Source organism: Talpa occidentalis, unplaced genomic scaffold (genome assembly GCF_014898055.3).
Source record: "Talpa occidentalis isolate TD23 unplaced genomic scaffold, MPIMG_talOcc4v2.1 talOcc4.8, whole genome shotgun sequence".
In the NCBI taxonomy this organism is placed as follows: Eukaryota; Metazoa; Chordata; class Mammalia; order Eulipotyphla; family Talpidae; genus Talpa; species Talpa occidentalis.
Genome location: NW_023605194.1, coordinates 75,460 through 93,406, shown reverse-complemented (window position 1 = coordinate 93,406; position 17,947 = coordinate 75,460). Strand labels below are relative to the sequence as shown.

The 17,947-nt window shown below is 64.2% G+C and overlaps 2 protein-coding genes across 2 annotated transcripts; both read left to right on the top strand.

Annotated features, from left to right (window-relative positions):
* Positions 1 to 220: 220 nt before the first annotated feature.
* Positions 221 to 1,248, top strand: LOC119234086 (olfactory receptor 13A1-like). The gene has a single exon (XM_037496851.2). The coding sequence runs from the start codon at positions 221 to 223 to the stop codon at positions 1,187 to 1,189; it is 969 nt and encodes a 322-aa protein (XP_037352748.1). The 3' UTR covers positions 1,190 to 1,248.
* A 7,155-nt stretch (positions 1,249 to 8,403) lies between these two features.
* On the top strand, positions 8,404 to 16,652 carry LOC119234161 (cytochrome P450 2E1). Its single transcript, XM_037496951.2, has 9 exons — positions 8,404 to 8,580; positions 9,238 to 9,397; positions 11,260 to 11,409; positions 11,596 to 11,756; positions 12,068 to 12,244; positions 13,009 to 13,150; positions 14,709 to 14,896; positions 15,126 to 15,267; positions 15,909 to 16,652. The coding sequence occupies exons 1-9, from the start codon at positions 8,404 to 8,406 to the stop codon at positions 16,091 to 16,093; spliced, it is 1,482 nt and encodes a 493-aa protein (XP_037352848.1). The 3' UTR covers positions 16,094 to 16,652.
* The last annotated feature ends 1,295 nt before the right edge of the window (positions 16,653 to 17,947 follow it).

Genomic DNA, 17,947 nt, shown 5'->3' with positions numbered 1-17,947 from the left:
TCTGGGGTTGGGACAGGGAGAAGGGCATGGAGTAGGAACTTGGCCAGAGCCCGTTGTGGGCAAGGATGTCTGAGCAGATGTCCCAGGGCACAGGGAACAGGGCAGTCTAGGTAGATCCTGGAACAGCTGCCGGGGTCATGGGTCAGGGTGTGTATAGGTGAGGGGCCCGCGGCTCCTATGCTGAGCCCAGGCTGACTCTCTGTCTCTCTCAGGGGGCACCATGGAGCCGGGCCTGGGGGCCGCTCCCGGCAGGGCTGCAGGGCACAACTGGACGCAGGTGGAGGTGTTCATCCTGCAGGGCTTCTCCGAGCACCCAGAGCTGCGGCTGCCCCTGCTGGGCTGCTTCCTGGCCCTGTACGCCCTGGCGCTGGCAGGCAACACCATCATCGTCGTGCTGATCAGCTGCAGCGCCAGCCTGCGCAGCCCCATGTACTTCTTCCTGTTCAACCTGGCCTCCATGGACGTCATCTGCACCTCGTCCGTGCTGCCCAAGACACTGGTGGGCCTGGTGTCGGAGACGGAGAACACCATCTCCTTCCCGGGGTGCATGGCCCAGCTCTTCTTCCTCCTCTGGTCCCTGTCTGGAGAGCTGCTGCTGCTCACGGTCATGGCCTATGACCGCTACGTGGCCATCTGCCACCCGCTGCACTACAGCTCCATCATGAGCCCACGGCTGTGTGGGGCACTGGCCGCGGCCGTTTGGACCATCTGTGCCGTCAACGCTTCGGTGCACACCGGGTTGATGGCGCGTCTGATCTTCTGTGGCCCCAACCTCATCACACACTTCTTCTGTGAGATCCCCCCGCTGCTCCTGCTCTCCTGCAGCCCCACCCTCATCAACAGCATCATGACTGTCCTGGCCGACGCCTTCTATGGGGTCATCAACTTCATGCTCACGCTGGGGTCCTACGGCTTCATCATCGCCAGCATCCTGCGCATCCGCTCGGCCGAGGGCAAGCGGCGAGCCTTTTCCACCTGCTCCTCCCACCTGCTGGTGGTCTCCTTCTACTACTCAGCCGTGTTCTGTGCCTACATCAGCCCGGCCTCCAACTACAGTCCTGAGAGAAACAAAGTCTCTGGAGCACTGTACACCTTGCTGAGCCCCACCCTGAACCCCCTCATCTACTCTCTGCGGAATGCTGAGGTCAAGCAGGCCCTGAGGAGACTCCTTAATCTCTGCAGACGCTAATGCCCTGTGCAAGCTCTTCTGTCAGTGGATTTCCCGCGTCCCCCTCCCCCGAGTCTCCCTGAGACCAGGCTTGTAGATGTGAGACTGGCCAGCTCCCTCTCATCAGCCCAGCATGGGTGCTGGCCATGCTAGGTGAGCCTGGATACCTGGACACCCAGGAAGCCTCAATGGGACCCGTGGTCTTCATGCAAGGAGGCCTTCAGGTCTGACCTGATTTCAGTTTAGCTCCTGGAGTGAGGGTTTGTGTCCATATGTGATCACTTGGAGATTCTTCTTTTGATATAAAAGCTAATGCAAATCATCTCCTGTCCACATCTACTGTGATTTATGCAGAGATATTGTGCATTTTTGTCTCCAGTCTGTACGTGACATTCACACTGGGGCTCTGCCTCAGTGGCTGGTGGGTGGGCAGCGGCAGTGGTTTCTCTCACCCGCTGCTCCGCCGCAGGACAGCTCCAGCTGGGGCTCCTTGGTCCCAACAATTTATGCACCTTGAGATCAGGCAGGCTGGGGCTGTAGCAAGTTCCCTTTTATGCAGGGTGCTGGGATTGTAGAGTGGACCAATCAGGTGTGAGGTATGAGCTCTTTGGTGCTAAATGGTCTAATCGGCCATAGGATTGAAAATGGTCCAGTCAGAATGGCAGTGGAGCACCTTGAAAGAAGATACAAGGCAGAGGTGGAGGGAGCTGGGGGACGCTGCTCCTGGCCTCTGGAGAAGGAAGGACTAGCAGCTCATCTCAGAGGAAGAGAAGCCCAAGGCCCCTGCAGAGACCTTGCCACTGTGCCTGCCTCTGGGCCTTCTCTGATGTGGCCTGAAAGGGGCCCCAGAGGCGTCGGGCCTAGTGTCTCAAAGAGCCATTTAATTTTATGTCTTCCACCCTCTTACAAAGAGCCATTAACACTGGGTGTCTCTGACACCTCCTGGTGACCAGTGGTGACCCATCACTACTGGCCAGTGCTGCCTAGCTCTGTTGACAGGTGACCGGCACTCTGCTTGTACTTCTGGTGGATACTCTCTGGGTGATGCAGTCGCCACTTGTGGCCACAGTGAGCTCTCTGTTTGCCCTGGTTGTAAAATAAACCCTGTGGTTGTTGTTCCCTGAACCTCAGGTGTCTTGCAATTGTGTGGAGGGTGAGAACCCAAAGGCAGTGACCTGTCCACCACCAGGCCCTGCCCTTTGACCTGCAGTTGCCCCTGTTGTGTGGGTGCAGTGATAGCCCTGGTCTCAGTGGCCCTGTTTCAAAGTGAGAGCTGTGCCATCCACGTCTGCCCTTTGCTCCCAGACCCCGCCGGTGGGTGCCCAGCTGTGTAGTTTGGGTGGGAGGCTCCACACCCGTGCTGGAGAGGGTTCCTTGGCTCCACTTGTTACCACACCGATGTCTTTGCTGCTACTGTCCTTCCTCTTCCCTGGGGCCGGCCACCTGGTCACCCCTAGACCTGGGCTAAGCTGTGCCTCCTGGCGGACTGCAAGCTCAGTGTCTCTGGAGCCTCTTTTTCTTTCACAAAAGCAGACTGGGGTTGGGTAGTGCATGCTGGCGGGGCCTCCACAGTCGACAGGAGCCTGGTGCCCACACCTCCTACTCCTGTCCCTGGCCAGGGTCCTCGCAGACTGCAGGCTGGAGTGAGGGCTCCTGCCGGGGCCTGGAAGCCTGGTGGCCCCCGAGGACGCCTCCTGCTCACAGGCTCACTGCCACCCCTGTGGGCTGGCGGATCTTGGCAGGGCCAGAGAGGGGTGGACCCCTGTGGGCGTCACCACAGAGCCTGTTGGCAGCTGCTGTCCTGTGAGCTGGGGATGGTCAGATGTCCACCCACACTGACCTCTGCCCCCAGGTCCTGCACAGCCTGGGGCTGGGGCTTGGGGTCTCACGTCCATCGGCCTGTCGGGCCTGGGCCTGGGCTGCTGCTGCGTGTCTGGACTCCGCACGTAGGGCCGTCTTGCCCCCGGCAGCAGGCCCCCCACGCCAGCCCGATGCAGTCTCACCGTGCCGGCTGGCTCAGGCCGAGGCGCCGCTCAGCTGCCGTCTCATCTCACTCTCACCACACGTGGAGGACAAGGGGGCTCTGCTGGGTCCTTTTTCCAAGAACACTAGACCCGTTCATGGGGGGCTCTGGGGCTCCATCCTCAGGACACACCTCCCAAAGGCCCCATCTCCCCACACAAGAACTGGGTCTTGGGTTCAACATAGGACGGGGAGAGGCCATAGGCCTGGCCCAGTAGGTGTCAGGAGGGCTGTCGCTATTGGCCCGCCCTGGGCTCGCTGCCCCGCCCCCCGTGCCCTGGCGGGCTTGGGCCAGGGCAGCAGCCTGCCTGGGGCTGTGCCAAGCTGGGCTGTGAGGCTCACCCACGGCGTGGGGCCCAAGTGTCCACACCTAAGCGGAGCCCCAGGTTTCTTGTCTCGTCAGGCGTGGCGCGGAGGTGGGGGCAGGGGCAAGCTCTAAATGCATTGAACAGGAGCCGCTGCCATCACCTGGTGCCCAGAGTCCTACAGGGGGCGCCCTGTAGGGGGGCAGGGTTAGAGGCAAAGCGTTGCAGGTCATGCCCCCTGGCTGGAGGGGCCAGGCACTGTCCGGTGCTGTCAGGGGCCAGCGGCGTCGTTCTCACCTAAGTCACCCTCTGCACACACGGGCGACCCCACATGTCCCTTCTGACAACAGGGGGCTCATCACCGCATCGTCTCCTCCACTGCCAGGAGCGTCAAAGGTGGGCATGCAGTGTCCGAGGGCTGCGGGCACTGTGAGGGGGCAGCGGCCCTGCTCCCGGAGCTGAGCGTGGTGGGGGTGCCCAAGGGAGACGGAGCTTCTAGGGTGGGGGGTGAGGGACGACCCTGCTGGGCCCTGCCCTTCCCTGCTGCAGTCTTGTGTGTCCAGGGACTCCCGGCCTGTGCTGGTTGTCGTGGGTGCTGCTTTATCTCTGCCTGCCAAAGGGCAGGAAGGCACAGCCCGGCCTTCACTCGGGGAAAGTCTTAACACCCATGACACTAGCGCCGGAGGGAGGTGCCTCAGGCCCCCACGAGCTCCGGGCCCTGCTGTCCCCTGCCCGCTTCGGGCCACCCAAGCAATGGCTTCATAGACTTTCTGTCTTGCCGGGGACCGGCCTGGCTGGACAGACAAGGGCCAGCGGATGGACGTCGCGCTCTCATGCCCACTGCTACTTCTCTTCTTGCCGTCTCCCGCTGGGGTGACAGTGAGGAGACCCCACCGCCAGCTGTCACAAAGAAACAAGTAGATACTGAAGACTCGGCATCCACTTTAAGTTAACAATTCAATCCTGCGGCCTGTACCAGCAGCAGAAAGGCCAGAGCTCTGTGAGGCCAAGGACAACGCAGGGGACTGAAGGCTGCCCCGGGGCCGGCTCAGCTGCCCCGGCTGTGCCCACCTCCCACCTGCGCGTGGCCAGTGACGTCTGCAGGTACTGTCCAGTCAGGGACATGCCCGGGCGTGTCCCGCGGAACCGCACCTGCTGGCAACGGCCACCCCTCGCGCTGCGGCTGCCCCTGGGGAGGGGAGCGGACAGCAGAGTCCAGTGGAGACAGGTGGGCGCGGCAGGGACGACGCCGGCGGGTGGAGGCCAGACCCGGCCGCTGTGCAGGCGCTGTCCTCGCGCTCTGTGCTTGCGGCAGAAAGAGCAAAACTGAGAGGGAGGGAGGGAGGGGAAGGGTTATCCCCCCCGCCCCCCCCCACCCCCGGGCCCAGTGCGCTGGCTCCTGAGGCGCGACCCGTCCTCCCGGGCGTGCCCCGCGAGAGGCCTCTGCAGCCCGGGTGCGGTGTCCGAGGAGGGCGCTGCTGCCCTCACAGACGAGCGACTGAGGCCACCGCGCCCGGGCGGCCCTGGCCGGAGGGGGCAGCCGGACTGCAGCGGGCCTCAGAACAGTCCTGCAGAACGGGGTGGATTTAGTACAGAAAACAAGCAAGAAGGGCAAAGAGCTGAATGCTGTAATCATGAAGCCTATTTTTAAACACAAAATAAACGTTTTTGTCTGTTCGGTGCCAATTACAAAAATCAGGTATGCCCTTGGAAACAAAGTGACTGTGCGCTGCGCGCTTACAGTCTGCGCTTGGATGACAGCGAATAAAGCTAGAGGAAGTGAAAAGTTCTTCAATCTTCATTTGTTAGAAATTGAAAAAATGAGAACCTTGAGACAGGTCCCTGGGCGCCCCACCCCCGCCAGGAGCACCCCACAGCCCCGGCCCGTGGGTCCCCGCCGCGGCGGACTCGGCTGCGGCTCCGACTCTGCGGGTTTGTCATTCAGCTCATCTGAAGCTTCTCTCCCGCCTCCACCGGGCACTGGACCTTGCAGGGCTGTTCCTGCCACGGGTCAGCGCCCGGCACCCGACAGAGAGGGTTGTCTGTAAATAACAGTTTTAAAGAAAAAGCAGGATGTAAATTTGGAGCAAGAGCTCTCATTATTCCTGATGGGAACGCAAAATGCCTCAGTTGCTTTGGGAGACAGCCTGGCATTTCACACGGCACAGCTCACCCGTCAGCCCTCAGCCACCGCCCGGGTCAGCAGGCAGTGAGTCAGCTTGGATCCGAGCAGGAGCCACGAGCAGGCGTCGAGGTGGCTTCGTTCACGAGCACCAATGGGAGCCCAGCCCGTGAGACAGGGCGCCGGGGGCGCATGCCATCTCCTTGCGGGGAGCGGCCTCAGCAATGAGGGGGCGATCGCCTGCACACAGGACGGCCCGGCGCGCCTGGAAGGCGTCTCCTAGGTGAGAGAAGCCAGGAGACTGCACGCCGCAGGACTGCAAGCCTGACAAGAAACAAGACGCACAGGGGTACCAAGGGGACCTGCAGGGTGGGGCCGGGGAAGGCCACAGAGAGGCCACACGGCAACATCTCGGGCATCGGAGCTGCCCGGGTGCTGTCCGCCGCACCCACAACGTCTCCAGACCCCACGGGTTTGCAGAGCAGTCAGCGAACTTGATCTTGTGTGGCTCTCAAGTAACCAGTGAGTGTTGGGTTTCTGTGGTGGAACGCGGGCTGGGGGTGAAAGTGCAGGCGTGACCAGCACCCCCGTGGGAGGCCGCCCCGCCGCACACAGCTGTCCGTTCGCCTCACACAGCTGTCCGCATCGCGGCTGGAATTCAAGCCAGGGCCTGCCCTGCCGCCCCCGCCCCACGCGGCCTGATGCTGCGGAGAAGAGATGGGGGTCCAGATGGCTCGGCCTCTGTCCTGGGGCGTTGGCTGTGCGCCCCGGGGAGGGAAGGGCAAGGGGCGCAGCTGAGCCGGACCTGCGGTCCAACCAGTTTGTGGGTTACCCGATCCACAGGACCTGGACCAGAGGCGGGAGCCGGGCCGAGAGAGGTCAGCGCCCCTGGGGCGGCAGAGCCTGCCAGGACAGCACCCGAGGCGGCGCCCGGGGCCAGGGAGAGCAGGGCCGGGGGCGGGGGTGCTGGCGCTCGACTTCTCTGTGTGACAGGGAAAGTGCAGAAGGTGGTGTTCACTCTTCTCCCGTTCTCCGCGGCGTCCAAAGATGCATCACCTGTGTGAGAGGACGAACACGCCGGGGAGTCGCCTGTGTGTGGGGGGGGGCTCCTCAGGCTCAGCCGCCTGGGGCCGCTCCCCGCGCAGGCCGGCGAGGCCGCGTGCGCTTTTGAAAGAGAATTTGATGTCGTCTTTGGAGAAACGTCTCTTCAGTTCTTCGCCCGTTTCCCGACTGGACTGTTCCCTCTGTCTCGTGGAGCCCGGCGGCTCTGCCGTCCTTGTGATCCGGGCCTTGTCGGCTGACGCGGCGCCGAGACTTTCTCCGGGTCAGGGGCGTCTGCGTTGGTTAATGTCTGACGTGGCTGCAGCCGCCGGTCCGGGCGTTTATCTCCTCATGGAGCGCCTCTGCTCCGGGATGCGCCCGCACAGCTGTTCCTGGGAAGCGTCTCCAGCGTCCCGCCTGTTTGCTTCCGCGCATCTTACGGTTTCGGGCGTCACGTCCCGTTCTCTGACCCGTTTGGAGCCGACTTTGCGCGGGGCGGCGGCCCGGTCCAGCTTCACTGTTCTGCTGCCCGCCGAGACGAGACGCGCCTGCCCGCGAGGCCGGCGGCGAGGACGGGGCGGGACCCCGCTGTGCTGCGGGGGGCGCGGGCGGCCGGGCGCGGGGCGCCGTCGGGGGCCTCAGCTGCCGACCACGGGGCTGGCGTGCGAGGCGCGGGCCGCCCCGGACCCACCGAAGGGCGCGGACGCGCGGATCCCACAGCTCCGGGCCCCGGTTGCCGCCGCCCCAGGCGCGAGCGGGTGAAGCTGGAAACCCCCGAACAGCGGGGAGACGCGGCGACCCGGACGCCCCCGCCTCGGGCCGGGCCAGGCCGGACCTGGCTCCGCCGCGAGCCCCGAGGGGGCGGAAACGCGGGACGTCACGGCGGGAGCCGGGCACGGGGGGACGCGGTGCCCGAGAGCAGCAGCGGAGCGGGGCGGGGCGGGGGGCGGCGCGGCCCGGACCCCGCAGGGAGCAGGCGGAGGGGTGCGGGCCGGGCGGGGGTGGGGGGCGCGGGGCGGGCGAGGGGGGCGGGGGGCGGCGCGGCCCGGACCCCGCAGGGAGCAGGCGGGGGGCGGGGGTGGGGGGCGCGGGCCGGACCGGGGGGGGCGCGGGGCGGGCGAGGGGGGCGGGGGGCGGCGCGGCCCGGACCCCGCAGGGAGCAGGCGGGGGGGGGGGCGCGGCGGGCCGGGCACTCCGTGGGGCCCGCTCCTGGGGTGGGGGTCGCTGCTGTCTGCTGTCTGTGAAATAAAAGTAAATAAAAACGGGCGATGGAAAATAAGGAAACGCGGGAGACTCTGCCCGGGCGGGCGGGCGGGGCCTCCGGCTCGGCGACTCCGCGCGGCCGGCAGGGGGCGCCGGGGCCGGGGCGGGGGCCGGGAAGCGCCAGCGGGCGGGGCTGGGGGTTGGGGGCCCGGGCGGGGGGGGGCGGGGGAGGCTGGCGGGCGGGGCACCCGGGGCGGGCGGGGGACGAGCGGGCGGGGCTGGGGGGACTCGGGGGGGGGGGGGCCGGGGGGGCGGGCGGGGGGGCCGCGGGGCTGGGGGCGTGGAGGGGCGTGGAGGGGCGGGGGGGCGCGGGGGGGCGCGGGGGGCCCGGGGCGGGGGCCTGGCCGGGCTTCTGAGGGGCGGCGGGTCCTCTGAGGCGCCGCCAGCGCGGGTCAACAGCCCGGCCCGCGCGCATTGGCCGGCCCCGCACCCGCCCCCGGCGCGGCCTTAAAGCCCGAGGCCGCCGCGCCGGCAGCCGAGCCATGGCCGCGCTGGGCGTGACGGTCGCGCTGCTGGCCTGGGTGGCCAGCCTGCTGCTCGTGTCCGTCTGGAGGCAGATCTGCAGCGGCTGGAGGCTGCCCCCCGGGCCGTTCCCGCTGCCCGTCCTCGGGAACCTCTTCCACATCGACCTCAAGAACATCCCCAAGTCTCTAGGCAAAGTAAGGGAAACTCTGCTGCCCGCGGGGCCAGCACCGGGACGAGGTGTGGCTCGCGCGCTCACCGCCGCTCAGGCCCCTCTGGGGCCGGCGGGCAGCGGGCAGCAGCGCCCAGGCCGGGCAGCCCCCGCCTAGCTGGTAGCGCCCGGGCCAGCGGCCCCTGCTCCGGTGGGAGCTGCATCTCAGGAAGGGCTGGAGCAGGGGCCGGGCAAGGACGGGCGGCGCCCTCTGAGCTTACGATGCCACAGGGCAGGGTGCACGAGAGGCCCTGGGCAGCCCCTGACCCTGCCTCAAGCCACCGCTGTCAGCCGTGAATGGGCCGGGGTCTGAGGATGCGACAGGCCGGAGAAGGAGCGGCTGGGCGTGGATGCTGGCAGGCATCGGCACCCCCAGGGTGGGCTGCCAGGACCCTGCTGGGCACCTGGGGTCTCAGACCTGGGCGGGACAGCAGACAGTGGGGTGACGGGGCAGATGGGCGGGGGGCCTCGGAGGAGGGGTGGGAGGCATCGTCCACGGGAGTGATGGCAGGCGAGCCCCAGGGCCATGCCCACGCAGAGGCCAGCTCCTGGGGACGCCCCCGGCCCCCCCGGAGCGCTTCCAGTGGAGAGGAAATTCAGCCCTGGCCCCCGGGCCCGGGCCTCACCCGTGTGTCCCCCCCAGCTGGCCGAGCGCTACGGGCCGGTGTTCACCGTGTACCTGGGCCCGCGCCGTGTGGTGGTGCTGCATGGCTACCAGGCCGTCAAGGAAGTGCTGCTCACCCACAAGAACGAGTTCTCCGGCAGAGGCGAGGTCGTCGTGTTCCACGAGCACAAGGACAGAGGTGAGATCGCAGCCGGCCCTGCCAGGCGGCAGTGGTGGCGGGAAGTCACAGGTTGCGGGGTCGGGGAAGCCCTGCAGTCCCGCTCAGCTCCTCAGGACGGCACTTGTGGCTGCAGGGCCGAGCTGCCTGGCCTGACGTGGGCGGCCCCCTCCCGCCCTGCTCATCCTTCCTGCTTCCTCCAAAGTAGGTCAGAAACAAACAGCACAGTGTCCCTTGCACCCCGTGAAACTCGGGGCCCAGCCCCTCCTGCATCAGTCCTGGTGATGAGCCGCCGAGGCCAGTGGCCCGGTGCGGAGTGTCAGCGCCCACGTGCCGGGTCCTGGCCTTGCTCCCGGCCTTGCTCCCAGCCCATGATTTTAGGCCATGCCCGGTGGCGTTGGCTTCTGTTTTGGAGAAATCCAAAGACTTGGGTTTGGGCTTGCTTCTTTGTGTTGGCGAAAGCAAAATGGAGCAGCTACGGCTTTGTCTTTAACCCAGAGGAGAGTCACTGCGGGGCAGCTGTGAGAGCAGCGTCCTGTGGTCAAGGAGGGCCATCCCGGGCCAGGGGCCCTTGGTGCTACCGTGGACCGCGTCCTGACCTGGGACCGCAGCCGGGCCGGGCTGGGCACCCTGAGTCCACGGGGACGCTGGGGCTGCTGCCTCCTGCCCAGGGCCACCAGAGTCCTATTTTTCATGTCTCATTCGTCCCAGAGCTGCCCCCCAAAATTAGCCAGCCCTGAACTTGGGGTGCCTCTGGACCCCAGAAATGAAGACCTACTGCCCCTCGTCAGCACACCGCTGAGCCCAGGGCCGCTCACCAGCACCTGCGTCCCGGGCCCTTCGCCCACAGAGAAGCCTTTGCCATCCAGGCCTCCCTAGCCCTCTGGAGTCTCCGCCCTCTGCCTCCCTCTCTGTCTCCATCCCTGGCTCTCTCCTTATCATCCACCTTTCCCTTGCTGCAGAATTCTTCCAGTGACATTTAAAAATTATCTGCTTCTCCACTCCTCCCACCTCAACCACCAAGCCCTCTGGGGTCACTAACCCTTCAGGTGGGGTCCCCGTGCTCGCTCCTTCCTGCTTCCCCCACCTCTCTGGCCTCAGGTTCAGGACATCGGGGCTGGCTTAGGTCTCCCCCAGGGGTTGTCAGGTGATCCCACAGAAGCTCTGAGTCTGGAACCTCCCCCCTGTAGGATGCCCTTGGGCTGTCACCCCAGCCCCGCAGGTGACCCCAAGGGAATCTGAGACTCAGCACAGATAGGCCTGAACCTTGGTCCCCAAGCTCAGTGCCCTTGTGTTTTGTGCTGGCCATGGGAACTGTGCGTAGGTGACCTCCCAGCATCTGGTGCTGGGGTGCCCAGCCAGTATCCTGCCTGCAGCCACCTGCCCAGCCCGGCCCTGGGAAGGGTTGCTGGAGGGCTCCCCGTTTGGAAGAGCTGTGCAGGGGAGCCCTGGCCTCCGTATGTAAGTGGGGGCTCTCTGCGAAGCCACTGCTGTGCGCTAAGGCTTCAGTAGTTCAAGCCTTTGGAGTTGAGCACTAAAGACCCACGACAGCGGATGGCTTGTCAACAATTTTGTCGGTAGACAGGAAAGAGAAGCGAGGTTCCTCTGGGGCAGTCGGGTGCTCTTCCTTCCCTCCCAGCCCCCCACCATGGGGAGAGGGAGGCAGTCAGCACCGGGTACCCCGCCCCGCCTGCCCCCCGCCCCCCCGCCTGCTGGGCCCCACCCTGCCCCCCGTGCCCCCGGTGCCCAGCACCCCCCTCCTGCCCGGCCCCCCCACCCTGTGCCTGCCTGCTCACCCCCTCCCCACCAGAGCCCCCCACTGCCTGGTGCCTTCTCCCCACCGGGCGCGGGTGGCAGCGTCTCGGCTGGTTCCTTCCCCTCAGGCGTTATCTTCAACAACGGACCGACCTGGAAGGACACCCGGCGGTTCGCCCTGAGCACCCTGCGCGACTACGGCATGGGGAAGGAGGGCAATGAGGCGCGCATCCAGAAGGAGGCCCACTTCCTGCTGCAGGCCCTGCGGGAGACCCGAGGTGAGTGCAGGCCCCGCCCCAGCACCCCACAGTCGGGCTTCCCTGCGCCTGAAGTAACTGGAAAGTCAGGGAGCCCCAACCGGGGCTGTCACTGGCAGTGGGCAGCGGCCAGCCGCGGGGTCCTCTCGGGCGCCAGAAGGGGCGGCCTCCCTGCCCCTGGTGCCAGCGAACCCCTTCTGTCCCCAGGCCAGCCCTTCGACCCCACCTTCGTGATCGGCTGTGGGCCCTGCAACGTTATCGCCGACATCCTCTTCCGCAAGCACTTCGACTACGGAGACAAGACCAGCCTGCGGCTCATGCAACTGTTCAACGAGAACTTCTACCTGCTCAGCACGCCCTGGCTGCAGGTGAGGCCTGCGCCCCGCCGGCCCCCCAGCGCTCAGCGCCCGGGCAGGAGAGGGGGTGCCGGGCCTGGGGGCCTCCTGGGGAGCGAGCGTGTGGTTCGGGCCTGGCGCCCTCCTGGAGCTGTGGGCTGAGGCCCTTCCCTGGCCCTGCGCAGCTGGTGCCGGGGGTGCCTGGCCCAGATGGCCACACAGGCACTGTGGCCACTGCAATTCAAGTCTGAAGAACGTTATTAGCCCAGTGCCCGAAATTGTGTTGCATCCAGAAAAATTATGTGTGTGTGTATTTATTGAGCTAATTCCCCCCCCTTCTCTAGGTTTATAATCATTTTTCAAGTGTTATGCAATACCTGCCGGGAAGCCATAGGAAAGTGATGAGAAATGTGGCAGAAGTAAAAGACTACGTCCTGGAAAGGGTGAAGGAGCACCAGGAGACGCTGGACCCCAACTGCCCCCGGGACTTCACCGACTGCCTTCTCACGGAGATGGGCAAGGTGCCCCGCAGCACATGCCCCAGGCTCGCCTGGCCACCGTGGGAGGGTGGGGGTGTGCGTCCCAGATCCATACCTGCCTGCATGTGGCGTCCACACGGCCTGCGCCCAGCCCCCGCGCCTGTCCAGATGCAGCCAGCGGCCACATGCAGGCTGAGTCCCGGCCACGCTGGCAACAAGATGGCCTTTCCCAGGGAAGCCAGGACCCCAGCTGGCTGGGGCTGTCGGGTGGGGTGAGTGGGCACCGCCCACGGGCACCTCCAAACAGTGCTTATCCAACTGTGATGACTGTGTCTAACCTGGGGGTGCCCAGCACGTCAGCACGTGTAACCCCAATTGTGCATGATTGCAAGGGGTCCCAGCCCCTATGGCACCATCCAGCTGACAGGTCCTCGGGATCCCCGTTCCTCAGGGTGCCACATCTGTGACACCTCACCTTGTGGTCGCCGTGACTCTGAACTGCCATGTTCATGTGAATGCCACGCCTGACTCTCTGGGACGACTGTCCGGCGGTCTGAGAGCCTCTGGCTGGGGTCCCTGCCCTGGCAGGCACAAGGCTCCTGGATGCCCAGCAGGTCGGGTGGGAGATCAACCCTGCGGGTTTTGACTTGTTAGCAGAGGCCCCACTTATCCGGAGGTCCTGCGTGTGTGGCCACTCAGGAAGCCGCGCCCTGCCCCCCGAGAACTGGCAGGGTAGCTGGGGAGTGGAGGGAGACGTGTTCCTCACTCCGAGGATGCCCTGTGGGCGTCTGTCCTGACCCTTGCAGGGAGAGCCGGGTGGGGAGCTGGCCTACACCCTGGACAGCATCGCCGTGACCGTGGCCGACCTCTTCTTCGCGGGGACAGAGACCACCAGCACCACCCTGCGCTATGGGCTCCTGATCCTCATGAAGTACCCAGAGATTGAAGGTACATTGGGCTGCCAGGATACAGCACGTGGCTGTTGTGCCTGGAGAGCCAGCCGAGCACTCAGGGCCCGACTCCGTCTGCAGGGCGGGCGGGCGCTGGTCGTCTCCATGGGGGAGCAAGCCGGGGGTCTCAGATGGACCCTTTGGGAGGAAGTGTGTTGTGGAGGGTGGTCCTGAGCCCTCTGCATCCCTCGGACACACCCCTGATTGCAGGGAAGGAGCTGTGGCCCCAAGGGAGAGCAGGCTCCTCCGTGAGTGAGTGGCCTGAGTAAGCCTGGCCTCCGGGCAGGGAGGGGGCTGGTGAGGTGTGGGTGGAGCCCCCCAGCCCACCTGACCTGACTGGAAGAACGGGGATCGGGAGAAGGAAATCCTGGGGGAAGCACCCCAAGGCTGTCCCAGATCCTCTTGGTACCTTTCTGGGAGCTCTTCCCCAGCATATGGGCCAGATGGGGAGGAAGGCTTCGCTTCTGGGGTGCACCTGCAGAGGGGCATGAGCTGGCAACAGCACATGGGCCACGTAGAGGCCATGAGGTGGCCCCAAGTGCTCCCAGGTCTGTCAGTGCCAAGTCCAGGTAAAAGGGAGGACAGGGAGGCAGGGCCCGGGCCGCAACCAGCACCCAGACCAGGGCCTCCCCTCTCTCTGGGCGCCCTGGCCAGGGCACCTGGAGACCCCGCCAGACCCGCTGCTGCCTGCAACAGCCTGGCCCCCTGGCACCTCACGTGTGGTGATGGAGGGCGGCCGCACCCGAGGCCGTAGTGGCCACCATGGGGGGGGGGGGAGGGAGCAGGCGCAGTTTCCCGGGACGGGGCATGTGCCCCTCGAGGGTCAGACCTCGTTGCCCCGAATCCAAAACCGCTGTGTTTCTGGTTGACAGGAGGACAAAGGCCAAGTGGCAGCCCCTGAGTGGGGCCCTTTGTGGGACTGGGCGGTGCTGGGGCCAGCCGGGCTGCCTCCTCCTGGCTGACAGGCCACAGTTGAGTGCTGGCACCCATGCCCACTCTCATGGCTAACAGAGAAGTCTGCCAGCCCTGCCGTCCCTGACGCATGTGTGTGGTACTCACTGGGTGTTAAATGTCACCACACGACCCTTATTGCTGTTACACGTGCCTCCGATTTTTGCCTAGGCGCTGCCCTCTGCTGTGCCCCAAAAGGCCCACAGGAGCTGTCCAGCCAAAGTGGCTGGCGCCTGCCCAGGGCTGGTCCCTCAGCGGGAAGAGGGCCTCAGAGCTCTGCCCCCAAGGGTCCATCCTGCCGTCCCCCTGGGGTGGCACCAGCCTGGGAGGGGGGCCACAGCCATTCCTCCAGCTGGAAAGCCTCCGTGCCCCTTTGCTGCCACTCTTCTTGGCATGAAAACAGCGCCTGGATGGGCTGTGACCACCAAGATAGTAGAGGCCAGAAGTGCCTTAGAAAGCCCCTCACAGAGGCAGCCCCTGCTGGCCTCGTGCAGGAACCAGCCACAGGCTGCCCAGAGGGCCCTGGACTCTGCGGGCCGGCAGGCACTGGATAGCCGAGAGCCGACCCTCTGTCTGCTATGTCTGTTACATTTACTTTTTGCCAGAGAAGCTTCATGAAGAAATTGACAGGGTGATTGGGCCAAGCCGTGTCCCAGCCGTCAAGGACAGGCTGGAGATGCCCTACATGGACGCGGTAGTGCATGAGATTCAGCGGTTCATAGACCTCGTACCCTCCAACCTGCCCCACGAAGCCATCCGGGACACCATGTTCAGGGGCTACGTCATTCCCAAGGTCAGACTGGAGCCCTGTGCTGGATGCCCTGGAGGGTGGGCTGCGGCCTTAGGCGGACACCACAGAGAGGGAGGGAGTCTGGGGAAAGGGCTGCTGAGTTGGCCGCGGGCCCTCCCACTGCTTCGGCTGAGACCTGTCCTATATAAGGAAGTCCAGCCCGCCTCCTCCGGGGCATCTGGGCTGAAGACCTGAGGCCCTGCTTGGAGCCCATCCGCCTCCATCCCCCCAGGGCACAATGGTGATCCCGACGCTGGACTCTCTCCTGTACGACAGCAAAGAGTTCCCTGACCCAGAAAGCTTTAAGCCCGAGCACTTTCTGAACGAAAACGGGAAATTCAAGTACAGTGACTATTTCAAGGCCTTCTCTGCAGGTGAGTGCGGCTGGCACCGTTCCCCCCCCCCTTGTGGGCCGCAGTGCTCCTCACTCTGCCTGCGGCCACCCCGGTGTTCTTCAGAGGTTAGAGAGGTCAGTCCCCAGGAGACCTGGGAATGAGGTGTTGCGGGTACATTTTTTTTCATATAGTGGCTGTTTCATCCAGTCATAAAAGTCTTGAAGTATTTAATAGGACACTGAAAATCTTTCAGAGCTACATTATCTAATTCTCCATAATTGTAAACAAAGGTCACTAAACCGAATCTCATCTTCGGCTACCTGGGGTCATCACAGGCCTTCAGACCTTCCTCAGTGTCTCTCTACCTTGGGCTGCTGCCCAGGCCTCTGGGTGCTGAGCAAGCCCATGACTGGACACCCTGGCTTCTGGCCACACCCTCCTTCCCGGCAGGACATCAGGGTGGGCACTGGACAGAGGCCCTGGTCCTGCCTCGCCAGGTCCATGCTGCTGACTCCTGGTACCCGGGCGCAAACACGCCTGAAACGGGGATCCACTGTCTGCGTCCTGCCAGCGGGCAGACAGGCCAGCTGGGCTCTAGGACGGCCATTTCCCACAGCTCCCCCACCGGGCCCGGCCACCTTGGCCTGCAGGCCCAGCTCACCCCCTTGCCGTCCTTCCAGGAAAGCGGGTGTGTGTGGGCGAAGGCCTGGCCCGCATGGAGCTGTTCCTGTTCCTGTCCGCCATCCTGCAGCACTTTAGCCTAAAGTCGCTCACAGACCCGCAGGACATCGACCTCAGCCCTGACGCCATCGGGTTTGGCAAGATCCCACGCCCCTACAAGCTCTGTGTCATTCCCCGCTCGTGAGCGAGAGGCACCTGCCTCTGGAGAGGCCTCAGAGCCTCCAGGAGGGCGGCAGGGCCATGGGGTAGTGGGGGTCACATACTGCAGACAGAATGTGAACACAAAGTTCAGAAGAGATTGTGTGAAACCAATTAAACAAATAAAAGCAAACTGACATGCTCTGAGTTTATGCCGAAGCTCCCAGAACAATGTGAGACTGTTTCACTGCCAGTAAAACTCTCCTCTCCTGGAAACAGTAGACCCGTCTAGTCACAGAGCCAGCAGCTGCTATAAGGTGTCAGCAGAAGGAACAGGAATCATAGCGCAGCTTGGGAGAGGGATAGACGCGCCTGCGGGCTTGGCAGCTACATTCAGGGCCACCCTCGCCCCCTTTCCTTGGGGCAGAAGCCGCTCCCCGGGCTAACTGTCCTTCTGCACTACATCTTAAGATTAAAATGCATCTGAAAAGTCGGCAGAAACATTTATTCTCTCTCAACATTATAATGTGCCCTTTGCATCTGGAAGGAAAAATCCTACGGGGACATTGCCTGGACTGAGACAGAAATGAGGGGATCTTTGATCAGTGCAGTGAGGCCCCTTAATGTTGTAAAACAGCAGAGAGTCTGGAACAGCCGCATGGGAAGCCTGGCCACTCAGCTGCACGCCCCAGCTTGCCCTGAGAAGGATACCCCGGTGCTGGCCAGTGCCGGAGAGGGCTGAAGGCCAGGCCTGCTCAGTGTTTCGCCCTGGGGGGCGGCTTTCAAAGCCAGTGGTGCCTCCCACCATGCCCTCGCCTTCCTTCTCAGAGGGAGGCGAATATCTGACTATCTCAGAGAACTCAGATAATCGCCCACTTGAGGAGCTTGACTGGATTGTATGTTCTAAGCCCCATTTTCCACATGGGCAACCACACCAGGCTCAGGCTAGACGCTGCTGTCCATCCGCACGTAGTTCCGCTGCCCCCTGTGGCTCACTGCCAAGACTGGCCAATTGGCAGATGGAGAAACTGCAGGTGCTCCAGGCTAAAGGGCCTGCGGCCTGGTCACAGGAGGAAATGCTGGTTCCTGCAGAAAACAGGAGGGGAAACTGTTCAGTTGCTTTGGAAATTCAAGGAACAGACTCCTCCCTTTGCAGGGCCTGAGGGTGACCGCTCATTGGGTCAGCAGCGAGGTGTCCTCTGCATCCCCGTGACCCCCCCAGGGGAGGGGCAGTTTGGGCTGAGGACTTACTGGCCACAGTCCAGACTGGAAGCTCGGACATGACCCAGCTGAGGGAGTGTTCCTTGCTGCCTCTGCAGCTGCCTGGACACAGACCCGCTCATGGCTAATCCCGGACAAGCCCTTCATCTGTGTGCTCCTACCTCACGTCCATGGAGGGCAACAGTATCTGTTTCACAGAATTATTTCCTCCTCAGATGAGAGAATCAAGCAAAGTGACACAGTCCCCAAAGCCAGCCAAGCCCAGCACAGACGTTCTCTGGAGACCAGACTCCATGTCTTGGGCCAGGCTGGGCACCGGGCACACCCAGCGCAGCGGCACCAGCCAGGCATCCTCGACCCCGCTCACAGGGCAGCATTGGCCGAGCTCACACTCCCCACAGAGGGTCAGCCTGGAGCCTTTGGAACAGGGCTGTGTGGGGATCCTGGGGGAGCCGGCAGGCTGCAGGCCACTCACACTCCAGGCCCCCATACTGGACACCTGCCCCTGGGGTGTCCCCAGTGCACTGCTGGGTGGTGGGGCCATGTCTGTCCACGGGAGTGCCCCATTTCCGAGACATTGGCGATTTGAAAGCATTTCATGTTCTGCCATCCTGGGACTCCAGGGATGGCCAGTTTGTCAGGTGAGAGCAAGCTATTCGTTTACACTGAGGCAATCTTG